At 42.3% G+C, this 17,178-nt stretch overlaps 1 protein-coding gene across 1 annotated transcript in view; it reads left to right on the forward strand.

The window, feature by feature from the left end:
- Positions 1-17,178, forward strand: part of LOC310791601 (protein NLRC3-like) — a gene marked incomplete at both ends in the record, with an annotated part of 50,930 nt that overhangs the window by 32,173 nt on the left and 1,579 nt on the right. Inside the window, one exon of the mRNA XM_083653267.1 lies at positions 15,170-15,223. Coding sequence (XP_083509393.1) covers positions 15,170-15,223 — 54 coding nt within the window. The remainder of the gene's footprint in view (positions 1-15,169; positions 15,224-17,178) is intronic.

Genomic DNA, 17,178 nt, shown 5'->3' on the forward strand with positions numbered 1-17,178 from the left:
CTTATTTCAGATGTGTATTTTTGTGTTTAAATATGAGCACATGTTAATAGCGGTAATTATTGCCAATTTACATATTTTAAACACCTCGTTATCAGACTTATGGAGTTAATGCAGTAATGAGTCCAGAAGTCACACTTCCGGTTCGTATGTGTAAAAGGCAATGGGGTTTTTGTATGGGGATTTTGGTTAAACACATGAAATGAGGTCTGTGGTTAACAAAAGTTTATGACACACCGAAGTTTGTGTTCAGTAAGATAATCTTCACAAACAAAAACCACTTTTATGGATTTGAAGTGTAATAACCAAAATCCCCATACAAAAACCCCATTGCCTTTCCCCCTACAAACCAGCATGCTGGTCATTTCTGGGTAAGCCTAGAAGAATACATCAACCCTGCGATACTCTATTCATTATTCATTTTTAATTATTAAGTTTTCATCATATTGTTTGCTTTGTACAGATTATTATTAATATTGGTTTTCTGAGGTAGAGACCCTATATAAACCCATCTTGTGTTTCCTGTCTCTACACGCACATTGTTTTTGCTGTATTCATTTTGTCCGTTTCTGTATATGAGCAAATAAATAAATAAAATAAAAACACTTCTGCCATCAAGGCTACATTACTAGTTAAATGTCCTTTGCTTTCATTGTTTATATATATTGTTTTCCAGCAACCATGATAAGTCTTCACATCCATCAATGTGTGCTGAAACTCCCTGCCTTGACTCAACATTCAACATTGGGGACGGCTTTAGCTCAGGAGGTAGAGCGGGTCGGCCAATGACGCAAGGGTTGGCGGTTCGATCCCCGCTCCCTCCCAGCTGCTGTCGTTGTGTCCTTGGGCAAGACACTTAACCCCAAATTGCTCCCGATGGTGTGTAGGCACCCTGCGTGGCAGCCTGCCGCCATTGGTGTATGAATGGGTGAATGTAGACTATCTACTCATTGTAAAGCGCTTTGGATAAAAGCGCTATATAAATGCAGACCATTTACCATTTACCATTTACATTCACAATATAATCTTTGAATGTTCTAAACTGGACTCTGCCTGCTTTATTCTTCAAGTGAACCAGTGAGTGGGGAACAAATTAACCAGGTGGAAGAACTAGTTTTTAGCTGTCATTAGTGTATCAGCCTCAGGAGATGTTTGTGTGGTAGCTATACTGTATCAGCCTCAGGAGATGTTTGTGTGGTAGCTACACTGTATCAGCCTCAGGAGATGCTTGTGTGGTAGCTACACTGTATCAGCCTCAGGAGATGTTTGTGTGGTAGCTACACTGTATCAGCCTCAGGAGATGTTTGTGTGGTAGCTACACTGTATCAGCCTCAGGAGATGCTTGTGTGGTAGCTACACTGTATCAGCCTCAGGAGATGCTTGTGTGGTAGCTACACTGTATCAGCCTCAGGAGATGTTTGTGTGGTAGCTACACTGTATCAGCCTCAGGAGATGCTTGTGTGGTAGCTACACTGTATCAGCCTCAGGAGATGCTTGTGTGGTAGGCGCCATAGGCCACGGAACTGCCCGGGCCACACGGGCCATGGCCCGGGTACATTTAATTTTTACAATGAGTTCCCAATTATTATTATTATTATTTTTTTTACAATTAAACCTCATTTACTTATTACACTCGACTGGTTGTATTTCAGATGTGATGTGAATCTAAAGTGAACTAAACAAGTCAGATCCACTATAAATGTTTTTCAGTAGATGCTGTGATGTAGCCACAACAAAGCTGCAATATTAATGTTTTTCAGGAGATGGCGATGTGATGTACCGTAGCTTATCAAGAAAGATGCATTATAAATGGTGTTTCAGGAGATGTGTGATGTAGCTAGCTATAGGTTCTAAACAAGAAATATGGTTCAAATGTTTACAGTAGTTTTCCTTTCTTGCTGCACTACAATGTTACAATGCTGTGAGACGGAGCTAAACACAAAAGATGCAATATTAATAGTTTTTCATGAGATACTCAGTATTTAATACTAATACTAATAATAGAAAAGGAGAAGATACTGAATAATGACATCACAACAGTATAATCCTAATGTTAATTTAAAATGAAATATTCTTCTAAATATGGATAAAAGTCCGAAAAACATAACATTTTCTTCGACGCTGCCCGCGAGATTCCATTCCTTACAGCACCCCCTACTTAATAATAGTTCCAGCGCAGCTGCGAAAATGTGGTGGCGCATTGTGTCAAGTGTACTGGCTCGGGGGAACAGTCCGGCCCCCAGTCCCTTAGGTTTCTGACAACGTGGCCCCCTGAACAATTTAGTTGAATAGCCCTGCTGTAATTTATAGATTAATTATGCTATAACTTATTTGTACTGATACGGATGCTTATATGTGTGGCACTCATATTCTGGTTTATTTCAAGAAAGACATTTTGGCTAGTTGAAATTAATTGGCTCGTAACTTTAAAATCTAGCAGCCATATTGGCTGGTGATAAAAAAAAAAGTTTAATCTCAAACCCTGGAGGGAGAGCAGGTGGTGACATAGGAGTGAGTGAGAAAAGAAAGAAAGAAATATGATTGTTAACACATTCAGTGCCAGCGACGCCATATGGCGTCATTAGAAATTTACCGTACAGTGCCAGCGACGCCAAATGGCGTCATAACTCGATTTTTTTTTTTTGACGGGGGGGTGTCGATCTATGCCTCTTACATCGCCTCTTACAATATTCAGAGGTATTGAATGTGTCTAACCTATTTTACAGAACCCTTAGGTGGCGACAGCGCTCTCCAGATGAGAGAACGTGGAGTGAAACACACAGAAGAAGTCATTGGGGGGAAGGAAATCGCATCGCATCCGTCCGTATGCAGCGGCTTCATTGAAGCAACGTTTAGCTGTGCCCCTGCAGCAGCCAATCTGCTATCACAATTGAGCACCTCGATGTCCGCTGCAACAGCCTCCGTGTCCGCTGCAACACATGATCAGCCGTGGATTTGTTATTATTCTCAACTCGAAGCATGGGAGCTGGTACACGCGGCTGTAAAAAAGCAGGATCTAGCTGACTTTTTCAGTGCTGAGCACAGGCAGAGAAAACGAGAAAACAGCAGAGCAGAGAGACACTCCTCCCACAACGGGGGGGGGGGGGGGGGGGGGGGGGAGGAGGAGGGGGGGGAGGTGGGCACGCAGAGCCAAGTACACAACACAGACCCAGACAGCAGGACAGGGTTGGCAAACGCAAGCCAGAATATCCGATGCCCACCAGCAGCAAAAGATCAGCAAGAAGCTGCAACCAGCAGCGCATGCAGGCGCCAGCGCTGCTGGTTTCAGCTAAAAATATTATTCTTCCAAACAAAATTCCCTTGCCTTCACTGTTTTATTGAAGGAAATTATTTTTGAGGTGTGACTACATCAGAAAATTAGCTTCAGAGTCAGTGATGTGCTTGAAATGTTTAATTTCACAAAAGGCTCATTATCTCAGCTCGTAGAAAAAAAGCTCTGTTTTTCGTTCGATCAAGCTATCTTCTCCGGCTCATAACTAAAGAACGGAAAATGGGATCAATAAACTTTTTTTTGCAGGTGATAGAAGAGAGTCTCATCGTTATTTGTGCGTGTTCAGTGTTTACATAGTAATTATTAAAGAAATTATATGACTGTTTTAAAATGCATTGCGGCCTATGTGGCACAGCAAGCAACCTTTTGCCCAAGGGCCGTGGCACTGAAAGTGTTAAGACTGAATACTGACATCACAAAAACCTAATGTTAATTTAAAATTAGATATTCCTATATGAATCTGGCTTCAAACGACCAAAATCTTTGTGGTGGGGGGGTGGGGGGGGGCAAAACAACACATTGTTTTGCCAGCGCATAGGAGGAGATAAAAAGTGAAGGAACAAAAAGAGAAATATTGTGATCGAATATGGTTTTCTATTGGTTTTACTTTTTTCTCTTTGGCCCCCCGGCCCCCCCCCCAGGTGCAGATGCGTTCCGCTGCCTATGGTGGTAGCTACACTGCTGCTGTACTGCTGCTTCTGTGTCTTGACTGAGATTAGGTGAACGTTGCTCTCCTGACTGATGAGGCTACTGTAACATCTGCCAGGCCACCATGCGCCACAGAGAACACACGCCGACATCATCTTGCAGTTGGCTTGTCAATCAAATCTGATGCTCTAATAAAAAATAACCCTAACCCAATGGGATTGTAGTTGCTAAACTCACCGCGCTCAGTAAACTGCCATTGTTAAAGTTAAAGGTGTTAAAGTCAGTTTGAAGCGGGTCGGTCCCGTTTGTGCCGATTTGCGCTATGAACTCTTTAGGCTACTACTGACTATTTACGAACGCACCTTTTGTATTCATTTTCATTTTCTCTGGAAGTGGATCACCACTGTTTTGTGCTGTTATGGTTATTAGCTTAGTCACTCACGTCTACACTAGCTTCGCCGTTGCTACTTTTAGCTAAATCTCGCTTCACCCAAAATGTTATTCACATAAAAAGACTATATCCACAATGTTAATTATTTTAGAGGACTACATCTTGAACTGGAGACATCAAATGGAATTCACGGTTTTGCTATCTTGACCTGTGATGGTGGTGGTAAAAACAGCTCACTGCCATAACAGCTACATGACATGTAGCTAAGCAACACGATTGAGGGATGGCTAACATTATGCTAACTTTAGCTGCCTGGTAGCAACAATGCAAACTATGCCTATAATAACTGACAGCATTTAATTTTCACATGTTTGAAAAGGGGGATTGATGCTCTACTACTAATGCTCTACTGCCATGAATTTTGTAAAACAAATATTAATAATCATATAATCATAATTATCATAATGATTTTAGGGTTGTCCCGATACTGGCCTATTTTGCTGTACTCGATACCACTTTACACCTATGGCTCACACAGCAGAGAAGCTTGGCTGTAGTGTTCACTATGACAGTGTGTTTGTTAGCATCTCTGCCTGGAGCGCTTTGTGAGGAGAAATAAAAAGCTATCAGGTCAGATAATCAGCTGAGGTCTGCAGCACCGCATCACTTGCCCATTTACTGTCTGAGTGCGTCTGACTAGCTGCAGTTAGCCGCGTAGCCTGCAACAAGATCGAACACTTTCTGTTCAATTTTGGTTAACATTAGTTGCTCTTCTAGCAGACAACACTGTTGTGAAACAAGCAAAGGCTTACCAGATCGCTGTAATACGTGCTACGTGTCCGGTAATCCATACTGCCTTAAAGTTTAACGTTTTAAAAGTGGAACGTAACGTTAATGTCTGTGAAATTAGCGACAATTCTTACAATTTCACTTCCGGTTTATTTGTTTTGCCTTCAAAGTAAAAGCACGATAAAGTTCGTTTTTACAATAAACATTCAAGTAGTAATCTAACTATATGAACATAATGAACATAAGAACATGAGGAACCTCTACCTCTAGTTTAATGTTTGAATGAAAATAGACCAGCAGAACAAATACAAAGGAGATGCACAGATATGTGGTTCAAATGGTTGATTCATAGCCAGTGTTGGGGTTAACTCATTACAAAAGTAACATATTACATGCAATATATTACTTTTAGCAGTAACTCAGTAATATAACTTATTACTTAGCTATAGGATTTCAGTAATATTATACCAGTTACTTTGTCAAGTAACTCAAGTTACAAATTGAGTTACATTTGATAAAATCAAAGCACATATTTAAAAAAGATACAGTTATTTCCTAATCAAACTGTGTGTTTTTATGCAAACAACCACTATAGATGACAATAACAAAGGAAAAGAATAACATTTAGAATTTTGGATTGTTTACACTGATTTCAAGGCGGTTGAAATAATTTTTCGGGATGTTCCGGGGCGGTAATGTCATTCTGCTGCTGCTGTTGTTGAGCGAGAAGAAGTATGAGCGAGAAGCGCCCGGCTAGCGGGGTAAAGGCTGTATATACATATATAAGGCTATGTGTGGCTGCTCTAACCTGCTAACATGGCAGCCGAAATGAAAACCAACAGGTTCCACCAAACACATGCTGCTGCTCACGCAGGATGTGTCCTGGGTGTAACAGTGTAGTTGGAGCAATTTAACTTCCCAAGACATTAACATCTGTGTGACTTCCATCGCAGCCACACGTCATCATTCAATCAGAATCCTACCTGAACAGGTGATTACATTCACCTGTGTCACTCACAGGCTTCATTCAGCTGCCTGCTGCTGCTCAACACAAACGCATGCGTGATTCAACAAGAGACCCTTCTCATGGGGTCCATTTTGTGTCAAAAAGGCAGGATAAACACAGGTGCAAGCAAAACACTAATGAGGGTTTCAAACTTCCATGATTGGAATTTGGAGTTATTTCAGTGGGTGTGAGTACTTTGATAGACAACTCCTTCAGCCAATCAGTGTCGCCAAATCCAGTCCTTAAGCCAATCAGTTAAATCAAAATCCAAAATCCACTTGGAAGATCGGTAAAAACGTATTTTCCACCTAGAAACTCCGCTGTTGCATACTCCTGTCCTGTTGTTGTGTCATTGTTGTTATTGAGTCTATTTCTACCATAGCTGCACTTATCGCTGTCTAAACTTGACGAACGTTGATGTTACTGCTCGAGCCACAAAGCCCTGGGAGCAGCCATTACTGCTTTGCCGATGATTGGCCGGTTACGATGTCAACTACGAGACGGCTCCCTGATTGGTGCACTATGGAATTTCTGAAAACACCTGCAGCCCCGGTCCCGCAGAAAGAAAAACAAAAAAGAAAAGTGAGTTGACGTGAGCGGATGGTTTACCAGGCTAGGAGTTCACTAGCTGTCGTAGACAAATGTCCAATGTGGGAATGAGACCATGAGCGTTTTGCTGGAGTTGTGGCGCGCTCCCGTCATCTCAATCGTTTGGTGTACATACAAAGACAAGTCTTGTTGATTCTCAGTTCATTTAATATGCTATTACATTGTTATCCATTTACATGTTCACACTCTTTTACAAAACAGAATGACACCAATAACATCATCATAATTGGTACAGTATATAAATGTATCCCAACACGTCTGAGGAATGTGACTTTCCATGAGTCCCTGACGCGTTTTCAACAGTTTGTTGTTTACACAGTATTTACACATCTGAACTGAGCTAACGGGCACCTGGACCCGGCACAGGAACCACGTGTTTGTAGCCATCTTATGCCGCCTTCCAGTTGTTCTGGGAACTAGGAATTTACCAGCTCACTTCACGGGAACGCCCCCGTGAGTTACCTGAACTGGGTTTTCCTGCTCTGAACTCGGGGGAACCTCACCAGCACCGACCTCAAAATCCAAGATGGCAGCTCCGTGCTTCAACAGTAGGCTAGTGAAAGCTGTAGTAATAGTAGTTTATTAGTACTTCTGTCTTATTTGTCTCATTACATCACTTGTACACACGGTACTGTCTACATTGTATCTATGTTGCTAACGTGTTTGTGCAAAATACTGCGTGATGCACTGACCTGGCTAGAGCTAACCCTGGCTGCCTTTGCGACTGTTTTACTGGAACGCGTCAACTTGGGTGTGACGTCATTCAACTGTGAAATTCCTAGTTCCCAGTACAACTGGAATGCACCATTAGTTTGGAGTGTGTGCGTCTCCTTTGTGGATTTAATGCAGGGGAAAATCCCAGCATGCACAGCACTGGGACAGGACAGAAAGTGCAGTCCCTCCTCCAACCTGCTATTTTTGCTTCATGTTTAAAAGGGCACTGGCCCAAACCTACATGTGTTCAGTTCAACATACAACACAACCAGCCTACATGTGTTCAGTTCAACATATAACCAGCCTACATGTGTTCAGTTCAAGATACAACACAACCAGCCTACATGTGTTCAGTTCAACATACAACACAATCAGCCTACATGTGTTCAGGTCAACATACAACACAACCAGCCTACATGTGTTCAGGTCAACATACAACACAACCAGCCTACATGTGTTCAGTTCAACATACAACACAACCAGCTCACATGTGTTCAGGTCAACATACAACACAACCAGCCTACATGTGTCCAGTTCAACATACAACACAACCAGCCTACATGTGTTCAGTTCAACATACAACACAACCAGCCTACATGTGTTCAGTTCAACATACAACACAACCAGCCTATGGTCAGCTTAGAAATCTGTCTAAGAGCACCTTGATAAAGTTCACAGTGGTATGAGAACATTTCCAAACATCAAGCTCAATACAAACAGAGGGGCTCAACTGAGAAAGCAAAGGAAGAGACAAAGAGAGTTGAAAAAGACTTGAAAAGCTTTAAGAATAGCCAGCCTGTGTTCTAAAGACACAGCTTGTTCTTTAGAGATGGCTATTCTTCTCCAGTTGACAGAAACAAAAGTGTCATTTCTCCCCCTCCTCCTGTCTCTCTGTCTTGAAAATATTAATAGAAAAGACAGTGAAGATGAGGACGTGTCATAAGTGTGTCTGCTCTGTCTAATATTAACATGAAGGCACCTACAGCATCTCTCAGAGGAGAAAGAGAAGGGATAGAGACACTGCAGAGCATGTCATCATTCAGACACCACGCCCAAAACGGGGGAAAACAAAAACTCAGTACTACTATAAGTACAGACCTTGTTGCCCTCTAGTTAAAGTTTAAATTCACTCACCCCGTAGTTATACTATAACTACACTCCTTGTACCCCGTAGTTATACTATAACTACATGCTTATTTGCGGGCTGTATTCTAAAGCGTTACTGACGTCCGCAAACTGTAGCCTACATTACTGTTATCAATGAAATCTTGAAAAATTAACTTTTGATGTGAAAAAGTGTGAAAAACTAAAGAAATTAGATTGTTGTGATTTTGTTTGCATACATTATTAAATAGGTGCACGCATACCCAGGTATTTGAACTAAAAGAAAAGAAAAGTAATTTTCGACTTTAACTATGAAAAATCAAAATCAATGCTATCAAAATTAGCAGTGAATTATTATTGCTAAATTAATATTTTCTATAAAGGAAATAAATAGGAGTATCAAACGAAATAATGCACTATGATATACATACAAATTACCTATATCTATAGAAGTGTCTCCGTCATTTATACTCAGAATGTGTTTATTTCAAAGTGTTTGTAAAGAAACAGGTGCCATTGGGAATAAAATAGCTCTGGAAGTAATTTTATGTGACAGACATCAATACTTTACACTAGTGTCCTCTAGTAAGAGAGTGGCGTCAGCGGAGGACCAAAATGCAAGAATCATTAGCCAATGAACACCCAGGAATGGGTCTCGCGCTACTTTTGCATGCTAAAATAAAGCCGATAATGTACAATTTGATTCATTTCAAGGGATGAAAAACCCTTTCAAAGTACAACACTGTCTATTTTGATGCAACTCGACAGTGCTGCTTTTTTTACTGAAGAGTTCCACTTTCTACTTCCTGGAAAAAAAACTGGTCCATTGGAGTGAATGGAGATGTCTAACCTCGCGTCACCAGGCTCTTCTCGGCGAGAAAGAGCCTGGCTCCCGCCCACAATTGATTTTGTCACCCTACTGGTTCCCGCCTAGAGCCCGCCCTAGACCGGATGGCAGCGTTTCTAGCTCGTCAACTTTCACGTTAACTTGACAATTTGACCCACGTATCAGAATCCTCTTTCACCGTTTTGACCGGTGTGTCAGGCGGTGGTGGCGGAGATGCCATATTGCATAAACGTTTTGTTTTATGTAACGCTAGCTTTGTTTTGATCAGACTCTAGTTTAGGTAACATCACCGCGTCAAGCTAACGGCAACAAAGACGTTGTTAGGCGCATTGCCATCCGGTGTTAATTCTGGGTCCGGGGTTTACGCCCCCATGACAAAAAGCGGGGTGGAAGGTGCCCAGACTAGGAGATGTCGGAACTCTTCTTTACACCAACCAGTCAGAACGTTGTTTACTGACACCAACCAATCAGAACGCTGCTTACAGAGTTGCATTCCGGACATTCCTAGCATAGCAGAAATGCCAGCCAGCAACCTGCAATTGTTTTTCCTTTTCTGCTAAGACGAGATCAAAGACAAACGTACCTTGATTGCTCCGTGACTACGCTGGAGAAACTTGATTTTACTTGATACTAGACTCTGGATTTTGCTGGAAAAGTTATATTTTTGTCTACTTACGTTCGGTTTTGAGCTACAAGCCGAGACAATCCTTTTGTGGCTGTATATTGCGGTACCCGTTATCGCGTGCAGTGAAGCAGAAAGCAAATTCGGTTGTTTTGTAAAGTTAGATATTAAAACTGCTGTCTGCTCTATTCCCATGTTACCTGTTTCTACAAAGTGGATGGAAAACCGGTGTGTGTGTGCTGTGCTATTTCGCAAGTAGCAAAGTTATACCAGACATCTGCTGGTGAGTGCATTTTATTTTGTGAGCGAATTAGTTGAATCCGACCTGTGCAGACGTTAGAGGGTTCAAGGCAATCAGATTTTCATGTGCAAGTCATGACATTTAGGTTCATGAATCCCAATATGTTTGTTTTAGGATGACGAGTGCAAATCACTTATTGTAATTTGACACCCTGCCTGTTTATTTTGCGAGCGCGGTGAAAATGAAAGTAGATGGAGGGAGCAACTAATTCACAAAGTGATGTTTATCCAAGGAAATACATTTCTGATTATTCTATTATTGTTTCTATGTTTATTTAGCCATGATAATTATTGGTCATGTGTATGGTTGAATTACTGAAGATTGATATGCACAAAGAAGAATAACATTAACACTAGTAATTGAATTAGTTTATGGTAATAGTGAATGAATGAGTAATTTTGTTTTGGCCTATCCAGGCCGGGTCTTCTTGTTTCCCCTTGTGTCTCCCTGTCCGTGCTTGTGTTGTTGTACGTCTTCTCTGGAGTGGATTTCGCCTGCTGTTCCCTGGGCTACAGTTAGTGGTTGCATAGTGCAGTAGTCGTGGCGAGCCAACCTAAAGGACGATCCTGAACGAACTGAACTGTTGCTTTCCCGTTTGCTTTCACCTGGAAATCCCGGTAGGACTGGTCTATACCAGAACACTCAAGGATTTAGTTTATGGACTGAGTATTCTTATTCTTTCATCGGACAGACGAAAGGAAAAAAGGGAAACTTATTCATTCATCTCTGGTTATTTTTGTGAAGTTACTTGTGATTTTCCTGTCAATTGATATTGCACTATTTTTGTTAAGAGGCATTTGTTCCTCTTGTATTTTTGCACTAAGGTCAAACTGGTTTGTTGCTAATATATACTTATACCAAAATGATCTAACTCCAGCCTAAAAGCTAAAATAGGTAAAACCTCTTTAAAAACTGTCTCTAAAATAGGTTCCAAATAAGTTATTAAATAAATACAAGTGTTTCTTAGTATAAAAGGTGCGACTGCACTATAAAAAGTTATTTAGTTAAAAAACCCAAATGTTACACTGTAAAAAGTGACAAAACTGGAATTACACTGTAAAAAGTGAAAAAACCTAATGTAGCCTAATCAGCCTAATTAACTGAAGGCTGTCTACTTTACTACTGTCTCCTCTACAGCTGTGTGCGTTTTGTTGATTAGAGCAGCTGTGAAGTGGAGTGATCTACACACAGTGAAGCGCCAGTGCATTATCATGAAATATTGGCACTGGTAGGCAAGGGCCCCGAAAACGTGGGTGCCGGTGTTACGCGCAAATCAACCCCCCTGTACATGCGCGCCCCCCTATGTAAACAAACGCATTGGACAGACCTGCCCCCCGTAGTACCACATTTTAGCCGCCAGGTGTCATCTGGACATAAAAACACTGCTACATTTACAGGCAGGCAGTACGTTACCTCAGATCTTCAAATCTCACTAAATATAGACAGTTTTCACGGAACGATGTTGCTAGGGAACAGTTTGAAACCTAGCTTAATTCCTGTCAGTTATTGTATTAGCAAACACTGCAACTGGAAGGAAGCTAGGGACAATTTAGAATGGCAATTGTCAAGTTAAAACCGTCTAAAGTTGGATTGTAAAAACGTGTCTTTGTAATTAAGAAAATAAATAAATAAAAAATCATGACTTGACAAGTAGGCTATAGGCTACGTGCTGTAGACATACTCTGTTATAATAAGGACATGCAAAACACATTCCAACTGGGATTTGAACTCACGCCTCCCTAATCTGCAACATGGACCAGAAGTCAGCTCTTAACCCACTCCACCACAGAGACCATTAATGGCAGTTGGTGTGTTTTGCATTAGTTAAATCGTTTCTATGTGCAACCTTGCTCTCCCGTACGTGATTGTCCCCCCTGTCTAAACACCTCTCCTCACCTTCCACTTGTGTCTGGACAAAAAGGCCCCCCTGCAGTACCGCATTTCCACCACCATGTGTAGCTTCTCCCATGGAGGCTTATGTTTAACTGTAAAAACAGGTGCTAGTGAGATAGATAGATAGATAAATAAATAAATAGATAATAAATAGATACATACATACATACATAAATAAATATATAAATAAATAAATAACATTTCATCTCTAGGTCTCTTTAGATTGCCATAAGATGGACTGTAAAAACAGGTCAGTAAAATAAATAAATGAATAAACTAAAGAATTCATGGCCTTACAAGTAGGTAGACATACTCTGTTATAATAAGGACAAGCAACAAAGATTACAGGTGGGATTTGAACCCATGGCCTCCAAGTCTGCAGCATGGACCAAATGCTAACTCTTAAACCACTGTACCACAGAGACTTCTTGTGGCATTCACGCTGCTTTGCATTAGTTAATTCTCTATGTGCAACCTTGCTCTCCCATACATGATTGTCCCCCCTGTCTAAACACCTCTCCTCACCTTCCACTTGTGTCTGGACAAAAAGGCCCCCCTGCAGTACTGCATTTCCACCACCATGTGTACAAATGTTTCTCCCATGGAGGCTTATAAAAGAATGGAACCTCATCAAGTCCCGTCTGTACACACTAGCCCATTTAAAGGGAAAGGTTTCCAAATGTAGCCTATATTTAGGTTTTGAATTAATTGGAGTACCAACATTTCATCTCTTGCCAAAGGATGGACTGTAAAAATAGGTGTTAGTAATCAATCAATCAATCAATCAATCAATCAATCAATCGACTAAAGAATGCATGGCCTTTCAAGTAAGTAGACAAACCGTTATAAAGACATGCAACAGACAGTGGGATTCGAACCCAAGGCCTCTGCAGCCAAAAGTCAGCTCTTAAACCACTGCACCACAGAGAGCTTTGATGACTGTTGCTGTCTTTTGCATTAGTTAATTCCTCTCTATGGGCAATTCTGCCCTCCCATACATGCTTGTCCCCAAGACCTCACATCTCTTCCACTGTCTATGTGTACGCCTCATGCAGAAGTGTCCCCTGCTGTACCACATTTCTGCCACCAGGTGACTGGGAAAACCAAACACCTTGCTCTAGTCTTCCTAGTTCCTCTTTATTGGGGTCACAATATGACCGTAAGTGGTCATTTTGACGTTAAGATTACAAGCTCTCTGATGATAAATTCCTCAATTGGGAGATTCATGCATTTATTGTGTTAATATCCTTTAGAAAGACACTTAATGTGAAGAGGCAATTTTTTCTATTCTGTACAGGCACAATTAGATTGACCACACCTTGTTGCAGGTTGTTTCTCACAATCATCATGCTAACCATGTCTGTCTCTTTCATGTATTGCATGTGTGAGAGAATGCAACAAGCAAAGGTTCTTGAAATAACATGTATTAATGGTTGGTAGACTGATCAACAAGGAATAGGCCTACATGTGTTTTGCTTGAAAATAATAGCATTTCAGCATCTGTCACTAACTAGATTAAAACCTATAGGCTATCTGTTTTGTTTCAGACAGCCTTGTGACTTGCTTTGAACACAGAAAGAAAGAAGGAGCCTGCCTGCATATCAAAATGAGGCTAATAATTGCATTTAACTTGTTTATTCAAAATAGTACTTGACCAAATAGAAAACAACAGAATATTGACGAAAAACCATTTTGACTCTAGCACAAGTCTGGGTAAGGAATGCTTATGAAAGATTCTGAGGCCTTAGTAGAAGCTTAATGTTGAAGGCAAGGCAAGGCAAGGCAAGGCAAGGCAAGGCAACTTTATTTAATGCCAAAAACAATTCAAAGTGCTTTACAGAAATAGAAGAGATAAAACAATACAACAATGGAACACATGAAATTACATCAGGAAAAAAATTACAATCACAGTAAAAAGTGACAATAAAAAAGAATTGAAGTTGAAGAATACTGTCTGACGAAGAGCTGTTTGGCTCGAAACGTTACCACTGCACTTGGTGCAATAAAGCTATCAAAAAGGAGTCCTTTTAGTGTGCGAGCGATTTTTTCATTTGTTTCACTGTTATATTTTTTCGTCTCAGCACCTACCCGAAGTCTCGGTCCTTGGATGTGCATGTTTTCATCTATTTCAAGTTGAAGAATACAACATGAATCTCCTGGTAATTCAACGTATTAGCAAGATACACCTGGGTGTATTCATTCTAACAAAGCTTGTTTGCTGGTCGGACAAAACTGCCTCCCCACCAAGCCCCGCCCCCGCAGCAGACATGTGCAGACTCGAGTTTGCCAATGAGTTTGCTTCAAGTAAGTCAAGACAGGCAGATTCAATGGTGGAGTGCATGCGCCCCCTAGTGGATGCATGCATTTACACAGGGGGGGGCACGCATGTACAGGGGGGTTGATTTGCGCATAACACCGGGTCGTGCGAGCACCCACGGAAAGAGCCGAGCACCCACCGGGAAATGAGGGAAGAGAGAGAGAGAGAGATAGATGCCTATTACTGTGCCACAGGCAGATATCTCTCTCTCTCTCACTCCCCTCATCATTTCCCCGTGGATGCTCGGCTCTGGGCTCTGGGCTGTGGGGGCTGGGCCGCCTGGGCGGGGTCGAGTCATTTTACATGATAGCAAACTCAACCCGCCCGAGCCCCGCCGGCGGCCCCGGGTTGCAAAACGAGTTGATCCAAACATAGCCCGTTAATCTGATTGGCTGCATGAGTCAGTGCACTCTACGTGACCCTGCTGACGTAGTGACATTAACACACTTGTGGACTTGAGCGGTATCTGACAGAGAGTGACAGACAGACTGACAGTTATCGACAACAACTAGAACTAGCCAAAAACAAAATGAGGAGATTTTGGATTAAACCTAGTGGGGTTTCCACCACCACCACAACGACTTCCAGTTCCACAACAACCAGCGTGGTTTCCAGTGCGACTGGGACTACGTCTACTAGTACCACCGGCGGCCGCGCCGAGGCCAAGTACTTCATCATCTGCGACTGTGACTGGTGAGCCGGCGGGCTGCAGAAGGGATCATGGACAAAAGAAAGGGCGGACTTATCAAGCTAGCTGGAAAACCAAATTCCCATGGATAACCTATGAAGACACAAAGGACAAAGTATTTTGTGAGGTGTGCACTGCAGCTAAAAACATGGGGGCTCCGCTTCCCTCCACATCACCCCATCTAGAATCTTTGAAGGCTTTTGTACAAGAAGGCTTTTCCAGCTGGGCTAAAGCATTAGAACCATTCACAAAACAATTCGTCCGACGCTCAACTCCAAGGGGCAACACTTTCCTCATAAAGAAAAAATAACATCAATGGTGAGTGAAAAAATAAAACCTTTTCTATTTAATAGCTATGCGGGCCTAATATTGGTGGTCAATTAATTGTGACAGTGCAATGTGTACAGTATTATGTTTGGCTTGTGTTGGTGTGGTGTCTCTGAGCCACATGGGGCTTGGTGTGTAATTGAGCTATCTATGATTTATCTTCTAAATGATTCCGGTGGCATAATTATTATTTTCCGTGCATTATGAGCCTCATAATATGAGGTGTAGTAGTGTATGTTAATGTTGGTTAAAACCTTTGATCTCTCAATGTGTCTGTGTGGGCCGCTGACGCTGTTCATGTCCTATGGTGCTGAAATGAGTGTGTGGTTGAGTGCTTCGGTCGCTTATTCCTATTCTGTCGAACTGAAGTGGTGTGTGTGTGTGTGTGTGTGTGTGTGTGTGTGTGTGTGTGTGTGTGTGTGTGTGTGTGTGTGTGTGTGTGTGTGTGTGTGTGTGTGTGTGTGTGTGTGTGTGTGTGTGTGTAGGTCGCTGTTAAATCTCCGAACCTAGTCTCTGATGCGCTGGTCCAAGTGGTTGTTGATTCTAGAGGTAAAAAGACAAGTCTCGGTGGTGCAGTGGTAAGCACTATCGCCTCACAGCTCGAAGGTCGTGGGTTCGATTCCCACCTGGGATGAGGTGAACGCTGAAGGAATGCGTGCCCGTCCGCATGTCCTCGAGTGCCCACTGCCCGGGTGGGGTCGGCAAAAGGGCCTTTCTGTGTGGAGTTTGCATGTTCTCCCCGTGCCTCCCGGGGGTTTCCTTCATATAGGAACCCCCTTCACAAAAACATGCAATATCCTGGTTGCTAATGTGGTTCCTCCTCTGGTCGTTAAGGGCGCCTGTTCAGAGGGAGGGGAACTGGTTGGAATAGCGTGAACCTCCCACGTGCTATGTCCTACCGGTGAAGCTTCATCTGGCAGGTGAAAAGAAGTGGCTGGCTGACTGCCCATGTCTCGGAGGAAGCATGGAGCCAGTCTCGGCTCTCCCCAGATCGGCAGAGGATGGAGTAGCAACCAGGATTGAGAAATCAAGTGAGCACTAACGGGGGATAAAATGGGATAAAAAAAAATCTGGAATTTTTTTTTTACCACCCAGTATCTATTCTAAGTTAGAGCTGAGACCGGTTACACATACACGCACGCACGCACGCACGCACGCGCACACACACACACACGTGACCTGGACGTGACCTAGGCCTCCAAATATAAATACAAGCGTTGCATTTGTTCCCGAACAGTATAGAGACACTGCAAAACACGTCATCATTCAGAAGCCACGCCCAAGACGGGGGAAAATACAAGGAAGCACTGACTGATGACTGCAGCTAGCAAAACAAACCGCGGCTAACCGGGGCGAAGGGAGGAACTCTCGTCAGATAGAAATAGTTTTGTGGGGTTTTACAGGGATTTGGACAGTTTTCTTTTTAGATGATGTCAAAAGATTATTTCAGTACACTTCCTCCAATGGAGAGGGAAAGGTACATCGAGAAAATGAACTCAGTTGGCCTGGAGCAGTGTCCCTTTTCATTGCCCAAACAACGCTGGATAAACGATCCCACACATGATGAGCTTTTAGGCATGTTTAAATTAATGAAAATAACGCTGGTGTAACGTCAGACAGATGGCATCAGACA

The sequence above is a fragment of the Poromitra crassiceps genome, assembly GCF_964638095.1.
Source record: "Poromitra crassiceps genome assembly, chromosome: 16".
In the NCBI taxonomy this organism is placed as follows: Eukaryota; Metazoa; Chordata; class Actinopteri; order Beryciformes; family Melamphaidae; genus Poromitra; species Poromitra crassiceps.